This window comes from Polistes dominula, unplaced genomic scaffold, assembly GCF_049000335.1.
Source record: "Polistes dominula isolate Pdom_NZ unplaced genomic scaffold, Pdom_raw_medaka contig_24, whole genome shotgun sequence".
Lineage (NCBI taxonomy): Eukaryota > Metazoa > Arthropoda > Insecta > Hymenoptera > Vespidae > Polistes > Polistes dominula.
Genome location: NW_028301150.1, coordinates 4299750 through 4324675, shown reverse-complemented (window position 1 = coordinate 4324675; position 24926 = coordinate 4299750). Strand labels below are relative to the sequence as shown.

Genomic DNA, 24926 nt, shown 5'->3' with positions numbered 1-24926 from the left:
TGATTTCATATATTAAAACTTGATTATCGTCATTCTCTCTTTGCCTACTCTTTCTAATGCACTCATTTACATATATACATAGATGGATACACGAATCACTAACAAGCAGAATACGTTTAAATGTGGTAGTAATCAACGATGTGAAAAGGGTCGACGTGCTGTCGAGCTTGATGAAGGATTATCGGTCTGTGGTATCGTACTTGACGTTACACTTCAATTCGTCACAAGTTTTACTCTCCTTCTCTCTCTCTCTCTCTCACTCCTTCAACTCCTTTTTCATTTCTCTTTCTCTTTCTTTAATTAACGAAGATTACTATACGTTCATATGTAGGATGATAAAAATTAATAATTAAAAAATCCAATCGAATCTTCTTCGAGAATTTTCTTTCATATTCTTCTATTTCATCATTTCAAACAATTTTTTTTATTAAATTTTACATCATTTGTTTTTTTTTTTTAATAAAAAATAATCAATAGCGTTAGTATGTGTGCAAGATTAATTCGTGTTACAAATGACAAGTAGTTGGATATTTTTGTTTCTTTTCTAAAGTAAATCACAATTGAAAAAAAAAAAACCAGATTTGTTGTTCTATATATTTGTTGAAGTTATTTTTTTACTCTATTTTTTTTTTCTTTTTCTATTCTAAAGGGTTTCAATTCCATTTTATTTTTTGTTGTTCTTCCTTTCTGGATATTTTTATTTCATTTTTATTTATCGTTGATTTTACAGTCGAAACGACATTTCGGTATTTGATTCAAGGTTCAAATATAACGCCTAAATGTGTCATGGAGTATGTACCGAAATGTCAGATTTTTTTTGTAAAGCTAACGTAAAATAGCGCAAAGCACGAACAAACTTCATAGGCGAAAGCTTCGAAGCTATGCAAAGAATCTCTGCTCTAGCTGGATTTATAAATCTTGTGATATGGGTATCAACCGAAAGCTTTCTCTCTCTCTCTCTCTCTCTCTCTCTCTCTCTTTTTCTCTCTTTCTTTCTTTCTGTGTGTTTTCTGCGTGTGCGTGTGCGCAGTGCCTGTTTGTGTGTGTTAGTTTCTCTCGTACTTTTTCGACCCGCTGAACTTTCCAAGAGCACGGAAAACCCAAAGGACTCAACTCTTTCAAAAGCTTTTTTCATAAACTCAGCGTCGTAATAACCTACCTCTAACACGCATCATTTCAATTTATGAAAATCTATCTCCTTTAAGTATTTCCTTCGATCATCAATAAGTAAGCCCCTTTTTTTCTATTCCATCGTTTAGACAACTTTTATCTTTGATCTTACATTTGTATATGATTTAATATTATTTTTTCTTTTTATTAAATAAAAACCTTTTCGTTCTCGATTATTTGATTTCGATGATGATACAAAGAAAAATTTAATGGTTTATTTTTAAAAAATTATAAATGAAATGAGAACCTTGTAAATTTTATGCAAAAACTTATAAAACTAAATAGCGTAATCAATTACAATTTGTACATAATTTATTGGATTAATATCTTTTTTAAATATTTCGTTTGATTTTTGTAAAGATTTTTACATGTTTTTTTTATTTTAAAATATCTCAAACAAACCAAAAAAGGATTTATTTTTAAGATTTTTAAAATTGATAGTTAATGTTTTGTATTAATATTATTTTTTATTTATAATATTTATATTTATATAAATTATTTTATATATTATTTTTATTTATATTTATTAATCGTTTATATTTTTTAAAGATATTTTCAGTTGAGATAAAATAAAAAATAAACAGTGAAGAGAATGTTTAGATCTAAATAAATACAAGTTCTTAGGATTCGATATAATAATGATGATGATTATTATTATAAATTAAAATAGAGGAAACACACACACACACACATGAAATAGAGAGATTGTATAGTAGTACGCATTGTTCAAACGGATTCTAGTGATTCTTTTGATATTTGCGAGTACTCGAGTGGAAACTTGGCGTAATAATTCCCATCTGCTTTTGCAGATTTTCTTTTTTATTCGTGAGCAACGAGACACACACTTTTGCTCTTTATTCCGTCAATTTCATTTTCCCGGGTTTTTTTTTTTGTTTTTTTTTTTTGTTTTTTCAACGTGATCTTATAACTTACGATCTGATTTTAATCGCAAACGCTTTTAATCTTTATCTATTTTTATTTTTTTTTTTGTTTTCGTTTCATCCTTTCTATTTTCTCCAACGACGAGAATTTTTGTCAAAAAAAAAATAATTTTATTAAAATTCATTATAATTAAACTCAAATAAATTTCGTCACTCGTCTAGCATATTTTTTTTCTGTTGTTAAACACGTACACCTATTCGTAATATCAATAATTTTCTCTTTATTTTTATCTTTACAAAAGATAAAAGCAAACAAGATTATTCAAATCATATTAAGTACAAATATTTTTGTTCTCTCTCTTTTTTTTTTTTTTTGAAACACAGAAGGTGACCAACGATGATGAATCATTTTTTGGAACTGAAATTAAATTTAACAAAAGTGTTTGGATTCATCGTTTGAGGATCAACTATTGAAATCGATTATTTGGAAAACTATAAAATAAATAAAATAAGATACTAAACGTAAGATTAAAATATAATTTATTGTATTCATATCCGTTTGTGAAATATATTTCTATTTGATTTTAAAAAGATTCTTACATTTTTTAATAAAATATTATCATTCATGTTACATACTGCATTATATTTTTCTATTAACCCTTTGAATGTTGAATACTTTTACCTAAAATGTTTTATAGGAACAGAATAATTTATTATTAACTGTATTTTAATAAAAAATTATATTTAATAATTAAATTTTTTGTTTTTAAAAATAATTTAATTAAATAATATGAATATTAAATTATTTTATACATAAATATTAACAAACAGGTATATGCTTCGAACGATAAGGTTAATAATTTTTACAAAAGGCATATATGTGTTCATAACATTCAAAGGGTTAATTATTTCATTTCTAATACAATAATATAAAAAAATGAAGATATAATAAATTGATGAAATAAATAAAACAAGATACTTTATATTCAATAAATTTTGTCAGAGGATGGTTTGAAGTTAGTTGTGAATATAAAAGGTAGGGTTGAAGGGTATTCATTCTTAACAGTCATAAAAATTTGTATTCTTAAAATAAAAATGAGTTTAACCGGAAAAAATCTTATATCGGGCTCAAAATTGTTCAATTTATATAAGTTTTGAATAGTTAAGAGTAAAAAAAAATGTAACAGTATTTCTCTGTCTTTTTCTCTCTTTCTCTTTCACTTTTTCTCTCTCTTTCTGTCTCGTAGAACGTATGATCTATTTTTATTTTTCGGATAGCCGATATCAAATAACTTCACTCGAAGCTATCATCCCTGTGTCTTTGATCGAACAACATACTATTCTGTTCAGTTTCAGTAAAAAGAAATTCTATACGAACTCTTACGATGATATACACACAAGCTTTTTTCTTAAATTTCTCTGATATCTATTTATATATTTATATGTAGATATGTATATTTTGTATCTTTTATATGAGATAAGAATTCCTGAAATGTAACTATAATATCTTATCATATATCGAGCATATTCTATATTGAAAATAGTAAAGTTACTCGACTTGAGATAAAAAAATTCAATACTTTCGAAATGTCCATCAAATCTTCTTTGAAAGTTCATTTAAAAATTGAATATTTCTCGCGATATTAAATCGAATTATTGGATTTCAAAAATTTTAAAATTTTTTGTTGTTGTTTTTTTAATAAACTTCGTGTGATAAGACTCGATTGTTTTGATACTGGCAAGTATTGAAGAAAAAAAAAATATCGAGAAACGTTTATTTGGATTCATTTTACGAATCAACTTTTTACTCGCAAACGATTAAACGTTCGACGAAGTTTAAAAGAAAATGGTAAAGAAAATAAAAACATTTACCACTTAAGATTCCTCAAAGTGAGGAAAGAGAAAACGAAAAAAAGGGAGGGAGAGAGAGAGAGAGAGAGAGAGGATGTAAAAAAAAAATAAGTAAAGCAGGAAATGAACGGCTAGGAAATAGCAAAGATTTGTTTCTCTGATTTCAACGTTTGACGGAAGTTACTTATAAAGAAGCAATGGAAAAAACAAATATAAAAAGAAATATACTTGATAAAAAAAGAAAATGATTTATATATTCAAATATTTCTCTCAAATTCGAACTCGGATTTCAAACTGAGGTCGGAGGGTGCATTTATAACATCTCGTATGAAGCTACTACCACCTTTATACACATGCATACACATATAATATAGATAATCTATAAAAAAAAAAGTATATAACCTGGAATACGATTTATTATTTAGAGAAAAAGGGCTACAATTTGAAGATAATGTTTTATTTATTTATTAAATAATTGATAAATGAACTTAGAGATTCATTTATCAAATCCTCTCAGAAACTATTGCGGTTATACATGTAGGTACAAATGATATATACCTACATAACGAATAAATATGTTTAAGTATTCTCAAATTTATTTCAATAAAATACACCCTCTTCCTCCTAACTACTCCATTATTTTATTCTCTATTTTTCGTTGACAAAATTTTATAAGGTCAAAAGTTAGTTTTAAGAGTATGAAAGTATTTTATATTCGAAATTAATCAACTCTCGATATAATCTATAATACTTTTAAGTTAACGAGTCTTTTATATTGGTACATATATAGGTATGTATATATTACGAACAATGTATTCTTGAAAAAACCTTGACAAAATCCTGATACAATTTTGACAAAGCCTTGACAAAGTAACATTAAATCAATCTTCTTCAACACACACATACATTTTTCAACTTGTTTTCGTTTGATCGAGTAATATATATATACAGTGTCCACAATAATATATTGATCACAACATATACACAAAATTTATATGTATATATATATGAGTTTCTTCTTCTTCTTGTTAGTTTTTAAAAGATCATATTCTTTCTTTTCTTTATTACTTGTGTTTTCTCCTTTTAAGATAGTCTTTTATTTTCATCGTTGACGTTTCCACTGGTAGGAGCTTCGATTCCCAGTAAACAAGGTCAGTGTATGATCTGTCAGTAGATTGAAACTGTACTTGCAACTAGGCTGGACGTTAAGTAGGCTGGACATTGGCCAGCATTTACTCTCTCCCTCCCTCTTTCAACTCTCAATTCTCCTACCCTTCTCTTTCTCTATCTTTCTCTCTCGTTTACTAGTTCAATCTCATTGGATCAACTATTCATACAATATAATAGGAAGCCAACTTCCTTTACAATTTTAATCCTTCAAATGCAAACCTTGTATACGATTCGTTTTGTTATTGACGTTTTTACAAATTATTTTGATCATTTCAAATTATCTTCGAATATTTTTCTAATCATCTGTTTGTGATTCGATTGTTATATTATATATATATATTAAATTTATTTTTATAATTATTTTCTTTTTTTTTTTTTTTGCATAAATTTGTACATTTTATTAACAGAAATTTATTATAATCGTATTAGAATTTAATACTTTTTACAGGATATTAATACAAATAATATATAGATTATCTTGAATAGATATAAATATGTTTTAAAATATTTAGAGCGAAAATTTGTTTTTACCAATAGGAATATAAAATATGTGAAAATGATTTTCACGAATTTTCTTTACATTCAATCATGTTTTATATATTTTTAGTTCACATGTATAGGATACATGTGCACACAAATATATACTCATATGTATGGATATGTTACACAGATTTGCATATCGTTTTATAGAGCAGATTCACGATTGATCTCGGTTCAAATTTACGATGTCAATGCGGGTTTCATGTTTATACCTAACTTACATTGTTTTTATGTATCACATGTATTACATGTATATGGTTATATACAGAGTGTTCTATAAATGATCAAATTTAGAATAAATAGTATTAATTAGGAATTAGTTAAATTTTTTAAAATCTAATTTTGATAATTATAAGGTTGATTAGACATTTGATAATTAGAAACAACAAATTTTAAATCGACGTCATTCGGATAGGGTGATTAAGAGGGTGAATAATTGAGGGTTGTTTCTTCTATGATTATTATCAATTAAGTAGTTCATTTAAAAAATTTTTAAACCACAATTTTTTTTAATTAGGTCTTTGAACGAATAAAGGTTACTTCCTTTTTATTTGTACAATAACAACCTGTCCGAATACATCTTGCATATACAACGAGTCACAGGAGTATTCGTAATCCCTGCTGTCAATTTGAAACAATCGATATTTGTTTCTGCTGCAATGTTTCAAAATTCTTATGCAGAAACATAAATAACTTTTTAATTGATGAAATTAAAGAGAAAGTATAATTGTTGTAAAAGAAGTAAAATTGATCTCATTAGAATATGTCAAAGTCAACTTAATATTATTTACAAAAATATTAATTGTATATTTTTTATTATACATAATATTATTTATAATTATGAATTTAAAATTGATCTCATTAAAGTATACCAGAGTCAACTAAATATTATTTAAAAAAATATTAATTGTATATTTTTTATTATATATAATATTATTTAATTACGAATATTCATGTGAGACTAATTTTCTTATTATTTATAACAAATTATATTTCTCTATTAATACAATATTCTTTTGTAATAAAATTGATTTCAATTTGATGATTTGAATTCACATTTTAATGATCCTAAAATATGTTTTTCAATATTTCATATGAATATCGAAACATTGCATTAAAAGCGAATATAAATTGTTTTAATTTGACAATGAAGATACGAATACTAATGTATTGTAATTGGAAATATATTTCACAAACTCTTCTTTTTGAATACTCTGTATAGTAATCATACATATTATATATATATATATATGTACTTATATACAATTCTCGTGTTAAATTAATATGGAAACGGAATAGTATGTGTTGATCCCATCTTGGCAAGGAAAGCTCGTGGGGAATTGTAATAAAGACCCTTATTATCATTATCAAGGTCATTATTATCATATCCTTATTATATCTCTTAGTCATGCTCTAATTTTAATAAATATTTCGAAAAAAATTCATGGGGTAAGGAATTATAGATCTAAATGATTATTACGAATAATAAATTCTGAGATATTAATTTAATTATTTATTTGTGTAAGAATAAATTATAGTTATACCAAAAGACTTGAAAAGGGGTGGCATACTTTATATATATTAAATATCTTATTACAAGTCCTTAAAAGAAACAAATATATTTCAGGTAATAAAAATTTCTTTTTTTCTCTCTGATCTTTTTAATTTTTTTATTATTTACTTATGTGTATTAAAAATTAAGAGCAACATATTTTCGTGTGATCTTTAAAATACAAGCTTATATTTTAGGTAATAAAATTCTCATATATCGTTTTGTTTTATTTGAATTTATTTTTTGTTTTTTTTTTGGCAAAGTTCCAACTGGTGCCGAATAATAAATTTACTTTACGATAATTATGACCATTTGGTCACAGATGTAAAAACGTTATTGAGTCTTAATTAATGCATTCGAGTATTTTTTAATTTTTTGTTGACTTTGTTTTTAGCTAATAATATACTGAAGTGGTTGTTCAGTATAATATTATTTAACTTCTAAATGTTTTTCAAACTCTGTGTTTTTTTTTTTATTAGCAAATTTGTAAGAATTGTAACAATTGTTATTAGGAGAGAATTGCAGATGACAAAGATATGTAATATTTATTATAGAAAAAAAAAGAAAAAAATAAACAATCCTAATGAACAATTCTTAATGATATAAATTACTTTGGTAAATGTTATTAAAAATTCGAATCAAAGAATAATCGAGAATTGACGTTTATTGGCGGATTAACGTGTTCCTCTTCTTATTTTTGATTCGAACAAGTTGGTGTAACACAACGAGTTACGGTAGAACGAGTAAAGACAAGGGGAAGAAGATAAGAGTGAACTGCTACCCTGCTGTCTTCTTTCCTTTTCTCTCTTTTTTTTCTCTTCTCTGTCGTGAGTAAAGAGAGAGAAGTAAAAGAAAAAGAGAAAGAGAGAAAGGGAGGGATATAAAAATAGGTCAACCCCTTGAGCGTGGCGACGACTAGGACGTCGACTACGACTACGACGACTACGACGACGACGACGACGATGAGGAGGACTGTGATGGCGACTGTGGCGTCGTCGTCGTCGGCGTCGTCGGCGTCGCTCCTCAAAACGATGGAAATTCAAAGGCTTTAAAGCAGAGGGAGAAAATAGGTCGGTCTCTCACCGCCCCTAACCATATACTATATGTTACATGGCATCTGTATCGTATAAGAGAGAGAGAGAACAAGAGAGAGAGATAAATCGTATGGGTATTTTATTTTCCTACGATCCTATAAAAAAAAAGAAGGAAATTTTTTTTTTTATACATATTTGAATTTTTTCATTATTATTCATGGATATTTTTTTGTATTATTTTTTTTTTATCTTTCTTTGTTACGTATTCTTCGAATTTTTAATATAATTTTATATATTCTTAATTTAATATATTCTTGCATTTAATATATTCTTTAATATATTCTTAATAACATGTTCTCATACATATCTTATTAAATATATTTTTCGTTTTTTATTTACATTCTTTTATTGTTAAAAATTATTTGATAATTTCTGCAAGGGATATTTTATTCGATAAACTTTATAGATTTAAGATATATGGTTTAAATTTATCCTGACGTTACTTTTTATAATTATTAATCCCTACATATATAATTATATTCCCATATATTTTATTTTTACTTTTATTTCCTTCGTTTTATCTTTCAATAGGTATTTATATATACACATATATCTTTCGATATTTTATACTTATATTCTACTTTATCCCCTCCCCCACTTTTTTCTAGGTCTTATTTTATTTTTCTATAAATATATCACACAATTACTTATTTATTTTGAAAATTTTAAACCTACAGGTTCATTTTATATATTAGTATACATTTAATACTTTTCTATTTTACCTTTTAGTATCTTTTTTTCTTTTCCATTTCTTTATTTTCCTTTTTAACACACTCACATATACACACACACATACACTTACGTCTTTGATATTTTCTAGTTTTCCTTCTTCGATCTTTATCCTAATATTCCTATTGTTTTTCTTTCTTCTTTATATATATATATATATATATATATATAATATTTTTTTTTCATTCATTTTTATCTCTCGAAAAGAAAATATGTACTCTCACCTTTCAACGTTTAGAGATATTTCACCGCCTTTCGAATAACCTACCACGAAGCAACGAGTTCCTGAAAGGAATTCACGAAAAAGAGCAGTGACTTTGTTTTCTTTTTCTTTCTTTTTGTTTCTCTTCGTTCTGGATCAGACGGATCCCTCTTGTTCTTGGTACTTATCCAACGTTACTAACGCACGAGTTCTCCCTTTATCTCTATCTTCATCTCTTTCTATTTTCCTTTATCTATCTATCTATCTATCCATCTATCTTTCACCTCTTCGAACCACCCTAATCCACCCTAACCCCCTGCATCTTCCTATTCCCTCAACCTCCATCACCACTACTACCACCTGCATCACCAACCGAGGTGTTTGCTTTTTTTTCTTTTTCTTCTTTTTATCCCCCACCCCATTTTTTCCCTCCCCCCCCCTCCTTTCCTCGCGTCCTATCACTATCTTTCATTTTTTTTCCTTTTCATTTCGGTTTTTTCTTTCTTCCTTCTCTTTTCATTCTTTTTCTTTCTATTCATTTCTTTTTTTTTTTTTATTATTCTCATTTCCTTTTCTTTTAGTTTCTTATTTCAGCGACTACCGAGGATGAGGAAGACAAGAGACTTCGTAATTAATCGGAGACCCTGGTCGTTCGTAATTAAGAAACTTCGTCTTGTTTGTCTTACGTATATCACGTTAAAGTATTTAGAATGAAACATGGGATTACTTTAATTCTCAAGCGTGACTGAATTTATCCTTTTCTTTATTTCTTCCTTTTTTTTTTTATCTACCTGTCTATTTATATATATATCTCTCTCTCTCTTTCTATATATCTGTGTGTGTTTTTTTATCTCGTTTTATTAGATTCAAATAAATGAGATGTTATTACGAAAAAGAACCAAGGAAAAGCATGCAGCTAAGATTGGTACAAAAAAAAACATATGTGCATATCACACAAGTTAGAAGTGAAGCCTTTAAAGAAACAAGTTTCAAAGGATAATTTATTATATAATATTATTATAATATTATTTGTACTTATAATTTGTAATGATTTATTTAATTATTAATTTAATTATAAAACTGTGCGCCTGTTCATATGCAACTCTCCAGTCACACTTTGAAAATGTTGCTTGCGAGCGCTATCTACTTGTACGGAATTTTTTTGCAGTCAAAACTGTTTATACAAATATGTATGACGGGTTGTCTATCTTTCGGGCAGAAAAAAAATTCCGTCCTGACAGATGGCGCTCACAAGCAACATTTTCAAAATGTATCTGGAGGGTTGCATTCATACAGGCGCACATTTTTTATAATAATTACAAAGAAATAAAACACTTAAAAAAATGTTAGCAAATCAAATATTTTTACAAATAATGAACTCTAATATTGTAATTAATTTATGCATATTTTTAGAATAATATTTAATATTTTATATGAAATAAAAATAAAAAATCATGTATGCAGATCACACGTGTTAAAAGTGAAACCTTCAAAAAACTAAGTTTCGAGAGAATGAGACGAATACAGAGTATCAAGAGTAAGATAATTGTCAGATTATTTTATTATAATATTGTTAACATATACATCAAAGGGAACCGGTGTTTTATGTGTTCTTAGATCACAATTTTGTTTATAAATATATTTAACACTTAAAAAATCCTATTAGTGGTCCACGGGATTGAAATTATGAATTTAATGGTCCGTGACGTCAAAAAGTTTGCCGACCAGCTGATAATATCATTTACAATTAAATTGGTGAATTTATATATTTAGGTATAAATAAATTATACATATAAATGTATAAAATATTTCTTTTTTTCACTATAACTTAGTTTAAAACACAATGTACGTTCCAATAACACTGTTTAGAGTTAAACTGACGACAAGAGAATAAAAGTGAGATGGTGAGATAAAGTTTATGTTATTTGAGTCATCTCTCTTTCTACTCTCTTTCTCTTTCTCTCTCTTTCTCTTTTCCACTCTCACACATACATTTTTATCACACTCTCTTTCTTTCACCTTCATCTTTGTTACGTGTCAGCTCTTGGCGACGACATCTCGAAGTCACCAGAGCTAGCTAGAGCTCTATTTCTTTTCTTTTCTTTTATTTTCATTTCTTTTCTTTTTTCTCTTCACTACTCGAGACCTAAAGAGTAAGAAAGAGAGAAAGAGAGAGTAGTATTACTTTCAAGACTTTTAGTATGACACCCTCGCGTTGCTGCTACAAACACTTGCCCTCCATTTCGCTTCTCTAGAATCTACATCAAGTCGGAAGGGGTGTGTTTCTTACCTTCGTGGATTTGGATCGGCTTCAGGAGTGTGTAGGATAAGATAATAAGGGGTGAAACGTGACCGTATTACTCGGAAAAATAGTATGATGAACTTTTAAATGCTAGTTACACTTCTACTTTATCTCTTTCAACTTTGTCATTTATTTTTATCTCTTTTTATTTATCCAATTTTAAATTTACTAATAAATAATTAGAAAGAGAGAGAGAGAGAGAGAGATAATAACAATTATGATGATGATAATGATTACAAAATTACATTGAATATTTTTATGAATATTATTAAGGAAACATCTGTCTTATTAATGAAATATTTTTAATTGTATACTTGATTATTAATTTTTTGTTTGTTTATTTACTATAATCGATTACAAAGATCGACAAAATACCTACCTGATATTTTATTATGCAAATTTGGAACACGTTTTTAATTTAATAACGAATATTTTATCTTTTTTATTCCTTTTTTTTTTTTTAATGAACTTATTCGACGTGAAAATCCAAAATTAAAAAGTATAATAGATATATTAATCAAAATAATAATGAATTTATACATTAAAATATTATCAAGGAGAAGTATATAAATATCTATATACAGGAAGCTTTAAGAGAAGGTCTTATTCCTACTTATTTCCATGTTTCTCGTTGAAGCGTTGGACTGTAAACCATTTCCAACTAATATTACTATGAGCGACTTTGCACTGGTGCACGAGGAAGACGATAAAGTAGTTCGAATTTACGGAAAACTTATCTACATATATAAACGTACACATATGCACATATATACATATACATGTACACGCATGCATACATCGTAAAATTATATTTACGAGAAGAAGTTAATTTTGTATATCACTGTTTTATTTATCTTCGCTAAGTAAAATAAAGAGAGTAAAAGAGAGAGAGAGAGAGAGAGAGAGAGAGAGAGAGAGAGAGAAAGAAAGAAAAGAAAGAGATCATTTTTCGTTTTCAATGATATTTATAAAATAATAATTTATTATTTATTAAAGTATCATGATTAATATGCAAATATGTAAGTTTTGTTATATTAAACAGGGTTACACACCTTCTTGACGTCAAAGAAAACTATGACGTTGAAAGTTACGTCAAAAGAAAACTTTTCTTAATACGCGAGTTTTTCCGAACACCAATTCTTGGTGTAACCACTTAAATATAAATGCGTTACACATTTATTGCATATATAGTACATTAATTTTACACTCGTTACGTTCGAAAATAAATGATTTATTATTGAACTAATTAACGTCGTTTGAATTTAAATTTATTTGTAACTGATCAGTGTAAATACAGTATACTTTGAGTATAATTAATGTGTATACTTATTTAGAAATATTACAAATTGCAAATCGCGTAATCCTTGGACAGATTAACATTTACTCATATAGAAATATAAATGAATGTATATAGAAGTTTAGTAAATAAAATAAAATAATAATAGATAAAAGTATGAACTAAAATTTATGTCACATTTGGATTTATATATTTATTATTATTCATTTCTATTTACAAATATATCTATATCAATATTATATTGAAATATTTATATGTTTTTAAACATATATTTTCTTTTGTTTTTTTATAGACTTTCTGCGTGGTGTCGAAGAGATTTCGAAAAAATTACATCCATAGGTTCACTGCGACCAATAGTTGGTTTCTATTTTCCCCGTGGAATCCTATAAGACGGTGTTGCATCTTCCTGAGTACTAATCAGTACTTCGATTACATGGTCATGGCTACCATACTACTTAATTGCGTCTTCCTGGCCATGACCGAAACCGTCGAAGAAGCCGAGTAAGTATATTATCATTCAATTTTATTATCATTTTTTTCTTTTAAATAAATTATACTTTACAAATAATATAAAATATTAATTAATAATTAATTTATTATTATTATTATTATTATTAAAATATTAAATAATAAATATATTAATAATTATACTCTCTCTACAAAAATATATCAAAGCAACCAATAAATACTATTATATAAATAATATTATATATATAACATAATTTATACTTTAAAAACATTGCGCGTAGTCTAATCTACCACTTTCATACATAATAATAATAATAATAATAAATAAATAAATAAAAAGTTATAAAGTAACATATATACGTATTATAATTTTTATATTAATAATTAATATATTACATTATACAATACATTTAAATAATATATAGTGCACCCGAATAGTCGATGATTCCACATATAAATATAAGTCAATACAAAACATATAAAAATTTATTCTTTGATACCTCGTTTTTGAGAAATTCATGTTTATAAATTTTTAGAAGCACGCGTATATTCCAAACTGTTTATTTAACAACGTGTACCAACTATAAATGTTTTCTTTCGCATAACATTTCGTATACATTGTCCTTCGCAAAGTTTACATGTGTCCTTCAATCGTGCGACTTATATATTCTTAGCTTAGTTTGTCTCTATCAGTTGAACTGTTACGATGACGTATCCTCACAGTACAACTAAGCATTAGAAATAACGATTTTTAAATTGACGCCATTCGAAAGTGGTGATAAAGGGGGTGAATAGAAATTAATTGAGGATGGTATACCTTTTATGATTATCATCAATCTCATGGTATAATAAAAGGTATTTCATTTATAAATTTTTAAACCATGAATTTCTTGAAAACAAGATGTCGAATGAATAAACGTAACATCCTTTTTTTTCGAATTATTTTTAATTGTATATAATCGTAACTGAATACACTCAGTGTCGAGTTATAGGAGTATTCGTAATCCTTTACTGTCAATTTGAAATAATCGATATTTATTTCCGATGTAATATTTTAAAGTTCTAATATATTGAAGAAATATACTAAGCTTTTAAATTATTATGACATTAGTTTTTGTTCGGATGCACTAATTGGTCTGAAAATTAATTTCAAACGAGATCTAGTCGTATCATTTGATAATGCACCAATGAATAAAAGAAAGAAAAAAAAGATAGAAAGAAAAAGAGAAAGAGTTTTATATGTTAAGTTTTGCAAAAAAATTTTTTTCCGAGGTTAACTTCTTTTTTTTTTTTTTTTTTTTTTTTTGGTAAAATAATGCGTCTATTCGTAGGGTTTCTTTTGTATGCCGATCATACTTTTTTTAAAACTATCTTATCGATCAAAAATGACTGTCTCTATTTGAAAAGAATATTAAGCGTTAAATTTTACTTTTTCTTTTTTATCTTTCTCTTTTTCGAGAACGAAATTTCAAATACTTTTTGAAGAAGAACGATTTCAATTATTCAGCTTTCGTATCTTACTCTATTCTGACGAACTTATGTTTCTTATTAGCATGTACTTATCGTTTTAAGTTTTAAAAGTTATTCATACCAAAAGTATATCTAATATACTTTCTTCAGTTATGTGACATTAGATAAGAAACCATTATATTTGTGCCCATAATTATAAAAGTGGTCTAAGTCAAAATTAAAAAAAAAAAAAAAATTGAGTTTATTAGTTATTACTTACCACATTATTTTAAACTAAATAAATTCAATATAATTTTCGCGATATTGTTAAAAATGAATCGTCAAATAATGTTTGTTATTTCAATATTATATAGAATTCATATAATGTTCAAATATAAATCTTTAAATATCTCGAAACAAGAGATACATGACTTAGATCACTTTCATAATTATGGACACATTTAAGATTTAAAGTTTTGTTGATATATTTTATATTAATCGAGATTTTACTTGATCTCACTTAGTATCATTGTTATTAAAATTTATATATTATTATTCATATTATTCGTATTAAAATTCTTAATGATTAAGTTTAATTAACTGCATGTATTTAAAGTTTCTTAAAAATTCTGAAAACTCATTAAAATATTGTAATCTTAACAATAATATACTTTCAATCAAATTTGTATCAAAATATTGTGCGATTAAATTAATTAAATATTTTGACAAATTATCGATTTTTATTTTAATAATTTTTCAACATGCACTCATATACATATATAAAACTTATCATTTTTGTGATAACATTTTATCTATTATCATAATCATTAAATTTATATACAAAATGTTTTATGATTAAATTAATTAAATTGGATTTTAAAAGTAATTTTTCAACGTATATAATTTAATTTATATAAATAACATTATTGTAATCAGCATTATCGAATTTACATGAAAATATTTGACAATAATATTACTTATTGTTAAATATATTTTTGTATTTGTATAGAATATTTTGATTACCCATAAGCTTATAATTTAATTACTTTTGTTAATCATTTTGACAGATATATCTTCCTAGCCATATACACGGCGGAAATGGTGATAAAATCAATAGCTAAAGGATTTATATTGAACAAGTACACCTACCTACGAAATCCCTGGAATTGGTTGGATTTTGTGGTGATAACTAGTGGTTACGCAACGATCGGTATGGACGTTGGAAATTTGGCTGGCCTTAGGACATTCAGGGTGTTGAGAGCTTTTAAGACTGTATCCATTATGCCAGGTAGGTAAGATTATTATTATTTATAAAATAACTTTTATAACATAAGAAGAACAATTTTTGCAGATAATCATAAAGTTATTTCATACAATTTATTTTATAGAACATAATACAACTTTTCCATTCTAAATTCATTTTTTAAATTTAACATTTATTCGTATAGTAATAACCAATTTAATTTTGTTGTTGTTATTCATTACAATCAAGTTTGTTTTAAGTTAATTTATATGTTTTTTAAATTAATTTTCTTTACAAATTTTTTTGAAGGTGTACTAAAATTTATTAACAATGTATAAACAATTTTTATATAGTGCCAAAGTATTTATAGACAATTTTGTAAAACAATTATTTCCTTTTCGAGATTTTTCTTTTCGTTTAAAATTAATTTATATGTTTTATGTTTATATGTTCCCTTGTTTTCATTCATTTTCTTTACAAATTTAATAAAAACGTACTAGAATTTATTTTAAATGTATAAAAAATTTGTACATAGTGCTTAAGTATTTGGATGATTTTGTAAAACAATAATTTTCCTTTTCGAGATAACATAATTGAATTTTGTTTGTGAAAAAGGTAAAATTACAATATAATTTAGAACTTGTACAAGATTTGAAAGAAATATAATAGATATTTATAATCATTTAAGAATGAAACGTTCCACGGTTAGAAATTTTTAGCACAATCTTTATATCTGTCTGTTAGTTGAACGTAATTGATGTCCTTGGAATGGAAAAGATCGTTAGTTGCATCCTCCAGTCGTTGCTTTTTAAATAGAAACGATCTGTTCTCATCTCCGTCGAGTTGAAATATATATAAAAGGGCTAATGTTGATTTATATACACATATGTACATATACGAATTAATCGATCAGCGAATAGAAAAGGAAAGAACACGTGGTTTTACATATGTATATACTAATGCATAGATACATACGTACATACATATGCGCATCCTTAAATATGTATTTAGAAATCCAGGACACGTATGCGGGTTGTGTACACTTATTATTAATTGCAATTTCAAATCAGCCGTATCATGTCCATCGAGGCTTGACTAATTCACAAATTTCAATTGGCGATTTTAGCGAAATATCCTCCGATAAAACGATTCATTCCATCGTCAGATTTCAATGATAAAATTCGAATCGGCTTGATGATCATGGAAATTTATCGACAAACGAAAACTAAAGAAACGTTTTCCAATACTCGATTTATGTTTCTATTATAGGCTATACTTGTTTATACGTATCTGTGTGTATAATAGTATTATTAAAATAATTTTACTAAGAACAAAGAAAATACAAAATACATCACAATATGAAATCGTTTAAAAAAATAATTAAACCTATTTATTGTAATGAGAATAATATAAGAATTAGTTGATAAATGTTGTTCTCATCCTTTTTTTTAAAGTTTTAAGACTATGTAGAAAAAATATAAATGAGGTTTGATAAAAATAAACAATTGTTTAATATTATTTACTAATACCGGTAAAAATTAAAAATAAATTAAATAAATAAAATAAATTATTAAAAATAAATCCAAAAAATTTTCTCGACACTCTAATAAAATTGCGAAATGAAATATTTTACACTAAACTGTAGGATTAAAATAATGTTACTAAAAATAATAAAGCACATAAATCATAAACCATTATAATATTAATAATGAACACTATGACATTAAATAAAATTAATACAATTTAATTAAAATAAGCATTTATATATATATATTGTATAAATTGTTGTCATTTAATTAACTCATCGTAATGGCAACTTTTATAAATATAATTTAATTTCTGAAAAACATGGAAATAACAATTTCTTTATTTTTAACTAAAGTAAAAACTTGAAAGAACATAATTTAGGATGTTATCATCAACATGGAAACAGTTAGGATATTTTACGAGAAAAGTTTCTGAAATGTTTTGGTGAAACAGAAAGGACGAGGGTTGTGATACTTAGAGGTTACAACTAGACCTAAAAGTGGTAGCAATGGGGTTGGATTTGGGGTAAGTGAAGAGAGAGAGAGAGAGAGAAAGAGAGAGATAGAGGGAGAGAAAACATTTAACATAAAGTTCATGACACAAAAGTTGCTTTGGAAATGAAGATTCATTTTGTATAAATAACTCCTTGTTTATATACGTACATTGCTTTAATTTTTAACTTATTTTATTTCTGTTTGTTTACGTGTAACTTTTATTTGTTTTCTAAATTATGTTATATTAATTTTTTAAGAAATGTAATTTAAAAACAGGGTACATTTCTATCATAAAGCATGTGAAGTTTCATCTTTTTGTCAACGTTATTATTTTATTATGAAATCAACATTATTATATAAGTTATATTATTATGATATTTATTGATTGTTTAAAAATTTTGTCAAGAGACTGTAAAGCTGCTCTTTTTTGATCGAAAATAGACGCAAAATTGCCTGCCTTCCGTGAAGATTCAATAAAAATTTATTCGATATTGCATCATCAGTTGTCTGCGCAAATATTTTGCAACGTATGATAAAGTATGCATGGTTTGCGTCAAAATTGAATGAATAAAGATCAGTTTTTTTTTTTTTTAAATATACTCAGTATAACTTGCGTAATATTTTTGATTTCTTAATAAAATTATTACATTAGCAAAAAGCAGAAACGTTTTATAATTAAAATGCATTTGATGCATAAAATGCATAAAATGCTCATTTTACTTCGTTTTTTTCATTTAATTTTTTTTCTATTTATTTACATAATTCTATATATATATATATATATAGAATATATTACATAATATACAGATAAAAGCCATATACTTTCGTTAATATTTCATTTAAAAATAAAAAGCTCATTTTTTTAATTTCAGCAAATTTGTAAAAATATTCGTAAATAATTTATTACGTATAAACATTTTATTAATAATTATAAATGTTTATTACGTATAAACATTTTATCACAATTATTTGATATATTTTTATCATAATTTTGTGATACAATTTTTATTACATTTATAATAAAATTTTTTCGGACAAATTATTTGCAATCTAAAATATTGTATTGTAATAATTATCATTTGTAGAATTTTGTTGGATTTTTCTATTACTTTTTCGTTAGGTTTTTATATTAAAAAATAAGCAAATATCTTAAAAGATTAAAAAGTGCTTTTATGTCAGTCCTGACTTTATCTTTTACAGTCTTGTATTTTTTTTAAAAGTCTACCACTTAAATGAAACTATTTGTACTTGCTAAACCACTTTCATTAATGATATTATTATATTAAATCGTTGATTCTTCGTTTATTTGGAACGTATTTTCGAAAAGCATCATTATACGATAATTAAAGAGAGAGAGAGAGAGAGAGAGAGAGAGAGAGAGAGAGAGAGAGAGAGAGAAGGAAATTTTATCAAAGTTAGAAGATTTAGGTTTGCGATAGGGACTTAATAGCTCATTAAAAAATTAAGTTCTAATGTAACGTCTAATACGTTGATAGATTTTAGTATCAATTAATAAAATCATAATATTTCGTACACGCATATTCAAGGATTTCTCAAAAGTCGTTTTACTAATATAAAAATAAACTGTGATATTTAATTGTTCATTTGGAGATATGAATGTTTGATTAATATAAACTTTTATTAACGAAATTACGTGTGCTCGAACGTTTACTGCAGTCCATCCCAAAATTATTGTTTATCATAATTTTTTAATTTAATCAAATAATTTTCGTCACGTACCGTTTACTCGAATTAAACCTACCAATCTGTTCGAAAATAAATTTTCTTTTCAATCGAGTGAGAAGAAACAAATTGAATTTTCTGCCACACGACTGACTAATTTCTTCCGACCGAAATTTATCGACGAGGGAATAAATGAATACGAAAAAAAAAAAAAAAAAAGATAAATATATTATATTATCAACGAGGGATGAAATTTCAATATTCGAAATGAATTAACCGATGCGTCGAGAGGATGGAAGAAAGAATTCTACCCTCCTCCAATTTTTATCTTTACTTTTTAAGTTATTTCCATAATATACTTGCATATGTGTATGCAAATGACTTGCACATATGTGTATATATATATATCACTTTTATTCAGTTTAACATTCATTCGTTCAATTCGATGATGTGTTGGGAACACAAAATGATATTCGTCCCCAGTGGCATCTCATCTATCAGTAAAGATGGTGAACCATTAGAGGACTATAATTTTCTTCCTTCCCCTCCTACCCTTTTCTCTCTCATTCTCTTTTTCTTTTCATATGTGTGTGTGTGTGTGTGTGTGTGTGTGTGTGTGTGTATGTATTTCTTTGTCTTTCTGTAATTCTCTTTCTCTTTCTCTTTCAGTGTGTGTGTTTCTATCTCTTTCTGCATATGTGCATATGTGTGGGCTCACTTTCTGGTCTATGGGGACGTCAAATGTTCAATCAATTACGTTTGGATGTATATATAAGCGTGATCGTACAGTGTACGACGAGTAATGCGCGTTTACACGCGGGAAATAGATAGTCGTTTCTGGCATTTGATAGATGTACCTTTACCTCTTCTACTGTGTGACTATCACTCTCTTTCTCTTACAAACGAGCAAGTGAACGTTCATTCTAATCGTCGTCGTCGTCGTCGTTGTCGTCGTCGTTCTCGTCGTCGTCGTCGTCGTCGTCGTCGTCGTCACTTTGAACATAATTTATATTCGTACAAGACCGTATCTGGGGTGACAATGAAATTGTTTGGAAATTGAGATTTCTCTTAACATTAACTTTAGTCATCCCTTTTCTATTCATTTAATTTTATTTTGTTATGTTTTTGTAATTCGCGAAAAAATCAAGATATTATTGTATTTATTTACGTGTTTTAACTAAACTCTGCTTACCCTTCTCCCTTTTGTGTTTTTATCGATTTATTTATTGATAAAGTTATTTGATTTTGTGAAATAGATGACGTAGTTTTTCTAATATGTATTTTTTATATTTTATATATTATTATTATAAAATATATAAATATTAATATATAAAATAAATATATTAAAATAATATATACATATTTATTATTATTTTTTTATATATTTTATATTATATTACATTATTTTATTTTATATTATATTATTTATTTTATTTTATATTATATATATATTAATTATAATTTTATTATATATTTTATTTAATTTTATTTTGTTAATTATATATATATTTTTTTATATTATTATTATTATATATATACATAAAATATTTTAAATACTGATACGTATTTTTAAGATTTTATTGGTTCATTTTATTAAAATCAATTTGTTTAATTTAGAAAAGAAATTGTGTCGTAGAATTAAAACGTTCGTATAGATTTTTCTTTCCACATAAACTTATTTTCTCTCTCTTTCTCATTTATTCTTGTCGTCGTCGTAAGTTTGAACGTAATTTATATATTCGTACGAGAGACCGTATCAGAGTGACAACCAAATTGTTTGGGAAATTGAGATTTCTCTCAGCTTACACTAACTTTTCTATTTTTTTTTATCTTTTTTTTCATTTTTTTTTCTTTTTATCTAGTTTCTTTCGCGTTAATCTTGGATAATAAATGTTTTCTCATTCGAGTTACAAATGTTGAATCTGATAAATATTTCTTTCGCACATACGTGTATTATTTTTATTCGTATAATTTATGAATTTGCAAATAAACCTAGAATTTACCTTCAAAATATAATCTTTAATGTGGACTATATTTTTAAATTTTGTAAATAACCTTTGATAATCAATCAACTGGATAAAAAATACAATTTGTGCAAAGAAATTTTAAGAATGAAATAAAAATTGATTAAAAAACTTTAAGAACAAAAGAGTAACCAATTAGGAAAGATATTTTCGTATATTTGTAAATTGAAATTCTAAAAAAAAAAAAAAAAAAAAAAGATAAAAAGAGAAATGCGTCACCCTTGACGGCTATACCAAGTGTCGCCCATTTGTCACGAATTAGCATATGCATGAATCTTTCAGCACCTGAATTCTCTGTCTGAAACTCTCTTAACGTAAAAAAGGACAAAAAGAAAAAAAAAGAAAAACAACAGGCAGAAACATAGAGAGACAGAAATAACTTTAAAACAAGAAAAGAAATCAGAGAAAGACTAAAAGATCTCTCGGAAGAATTCTCAGAAAATAGGATGAGAAATGTAAAATAAATTAGAAACACAAGCAGCCAGATCATTTATGGATAAATATATCTTCAAATATATATCGCGTTACGTATTAAATGATATTATATTTTCTCACGAGTTTATTAACATCAACGATTTTAAGATTTGGTAGTTGCAGTATAAATTGCAACTGCGTTTTACGTGCATTTAAATTTGCAACTTTATATGGATACGTTTAAGATCGTTGATTTAATGAGAGTAACGAGAAAGTGATGGGTGGAAAAAGGGTGAGAATAGGGATGGGGGAGGGGGAGAGTGGTAGAGTAAGGAACGGGGGTGGGTTAATGCGGTGCTGCTGCTGCTACTGCTGATGGTTGCCGATGTAGAACGGAATCTTCCTGCTTATCCCTGCGAAATTCTCGTCCCTGGTAATTACTATAGTCTCTCTTCTCTCATCCCTATATAATCCCACCCTTTACCACCCTTCGACCCCTTTTTCATCCTTCTACACCTCGTCGATTTGCATCCCTTCGTCTATCTTCTTCAACATCATTTTATTTATTTCGATGTAAATTCGTCGTCGTTGTCGTTGTTTTCCTCTACCTCCTCCATCTCCTCCATCTCCTCCAATTCCTCCTCTTCTTCCTCATTCTTCTTCTTCTTCTCATTTTCGTCGAATCGATAAAACGGAAAATGTGACAAATAAAAAAAGAATAAGAGTTAGGGTATCTGTGTGAGAGAGAAAGAGAAAGAGAAAGAGATAGTGAAGGAAGGTCGATGTCGAGCTTCAAAGAGATTGACGTAGTAATAGGAGGAGTTTGGGAGGGGGAGGGATAGGGGCAGAAGAGGGTGAGTTTGGTTTGGATAAAGTCGGGTTCAGTTTGCAGAAAGGCTTTGCTCCTACTACGTTAACTGTAAATATTATCCTTTTTAAATATAAAAGTAAATGAAGAGAATGGGGGGGGGAGGATAAAGGGTGACAGGAGGGTGCGTGTACATTAACGCGAAGAGATTATTAGTTATCTTTATCTTTGTCTCTCTCTCTCTCTCTCTCTTTCACTCGCTCTTAATACTAATCGTCAACTCATAAAGATCTTAGGTAATATATTTTTTCGAAAAAAAAAAAAAGGAAAAATAAAAATAATATAATGACATGAAATTATCCGATTACGTGCAACACGAAGAAGATGGTGGATAAATTAAAAAAAGAATGAAATTTATTATTCGTTTTAAAAAAATCAACAAGCTAACATTATAAATTTTCAACCTTTTAATTTTGTAGATTTAAATTAATGCGAAGGATTGATTTGATCGCTTATTAATTATATTCCTTGTTTTAATATTCATTTTTATTTTTATCATTTTACTTTTATCAGAATATTGAAAAAAAAAATAAAAGAGAATTAAATGATATAATCTAATTACGTAAAACATGAAAGGATGTTGGAGAAATAGTGAATGTTAGTTTAAATATTATAAGCTTTTGAACTTTTTTTACTAGACATCGATTTTATTATCTCTTTAATAAATTTAATAATATCTATGTGTGTAAGTCTATCTATGTGTGTGAAGAAAGTTTTATAGATATTATAAATTTTATATATAAATTTAATTCATAAAACATTTTTCAAAAATTTCAAATAATTTTCTTCAATTTAATGAATAAAAATTAATAATAATAATAATAATAATAATAATAATAATAATAATAAGAATAATAATTTTTTAAAAATCATTAAGATTCGTACAAATCATCGTTTCTATTATATAATTAATAAGTTTAATTTTATTTATATGTTTATAGAATGATTTTATCGATACTATTAATTTTCTCTATTAAAACTCTAATTAATATTCTTATAGAATTAATTAAATTAATTATTAAATAATATTCTATAATAATTTATATTCTTATAGAATTTTCAGATAAATCAATTAAATTTTTTATATATTTTCTTCTTCAAGTAAAGTAAAATTATCTGATTACGTGCTGCACGAAAAACTTATTGTTAGAAAAGAAAAAAAAATAAGGAAAAATAAAAAAAAATTAATATTAGATTTAAAAATTATCAAGGTACTTCAGAAATTAACGGTCATATTACTTAACTAGACTAAACAAATGTTTTATATAGACCGATTTAATCTCTCTTTCTCTTTCTCTTCTCAAGTATGTGCTTGGATTATCGTAAAAGATAAATCACGGGTTGAAAGGAGTACAATAAAGGGTGGTATAGTGTTAAAGTTAATTTGAAGTAAAGAAACATGAACATGAGACATCTACTTAGCTAACAGATCCTATCTTATAATGCATTAAGAAACCTGATCCTCCGAAGGATATAAACACACACATAAACATATATATATGTATACACGTATATAGTGAGTCTTTTTTCATTTCATATCATTTATGTCAAATTACACCTCTCTAACAACAAAATATTCTTTTACAATAAAATTGATATCAATTTAAATATTTAATCCTTATTTTACGATAAAATTAACGGGGAGTATCATTTCATAAACACGTTTATATTGTCGTATGGTTAAAAACTCTTATATCGGTCGATCGTTCAAACGATATAATAAATCCAAAAACATAAACTATGTATTTCTTCTTTTAAAAGACTATCCCATTGAACAATTATCTAATCTCAAGATAGAGTTTCTTCATTGATTTAAGGAATTAAATTTCATTTCTTATGAAAATTATGGAAACGAAAATAAAATAAGTCTTCGTGGATCAGTTTTTATTTTTTTTTGTTATTTGAAAACAGAATTTCAATTAGTAATGTTGTACTATCGATTTTGAACATGTTCATATTTTAATTATT

The 24926-nt window shown here is 26.3% G+C and overlaps 1 protein-coding gene across 5 annotated transcripts in view; it reads left to right on the top strand.

The window, feature by feature from the left end:
- LOC107065531 (Na channel protein 60E) overlaps nucleotides 1–24926 on the top strand; it is a 79292-nt gene that overhangs the window by 32509 nt on the left and 21857 nt on the right. For all 5 annotated transcript variants that reach the window (XM_089177527.1, XM_015319312.2, XM_015319313.2 and 2 more), the window contains 2 exons: nucleotides 13081–13289; nucleotides 15773–15993. In XM_089177527.1, coding sequence (XP_089033653.1) covers nucleotides 13081–13289; nucleotides 15773–15993 — 430 coding nt within the window. The remainder of the gene's footprint in view (nucleotides 1–13080; nucleotides 13290–15772; nucleotides 15994–24926) is intronic.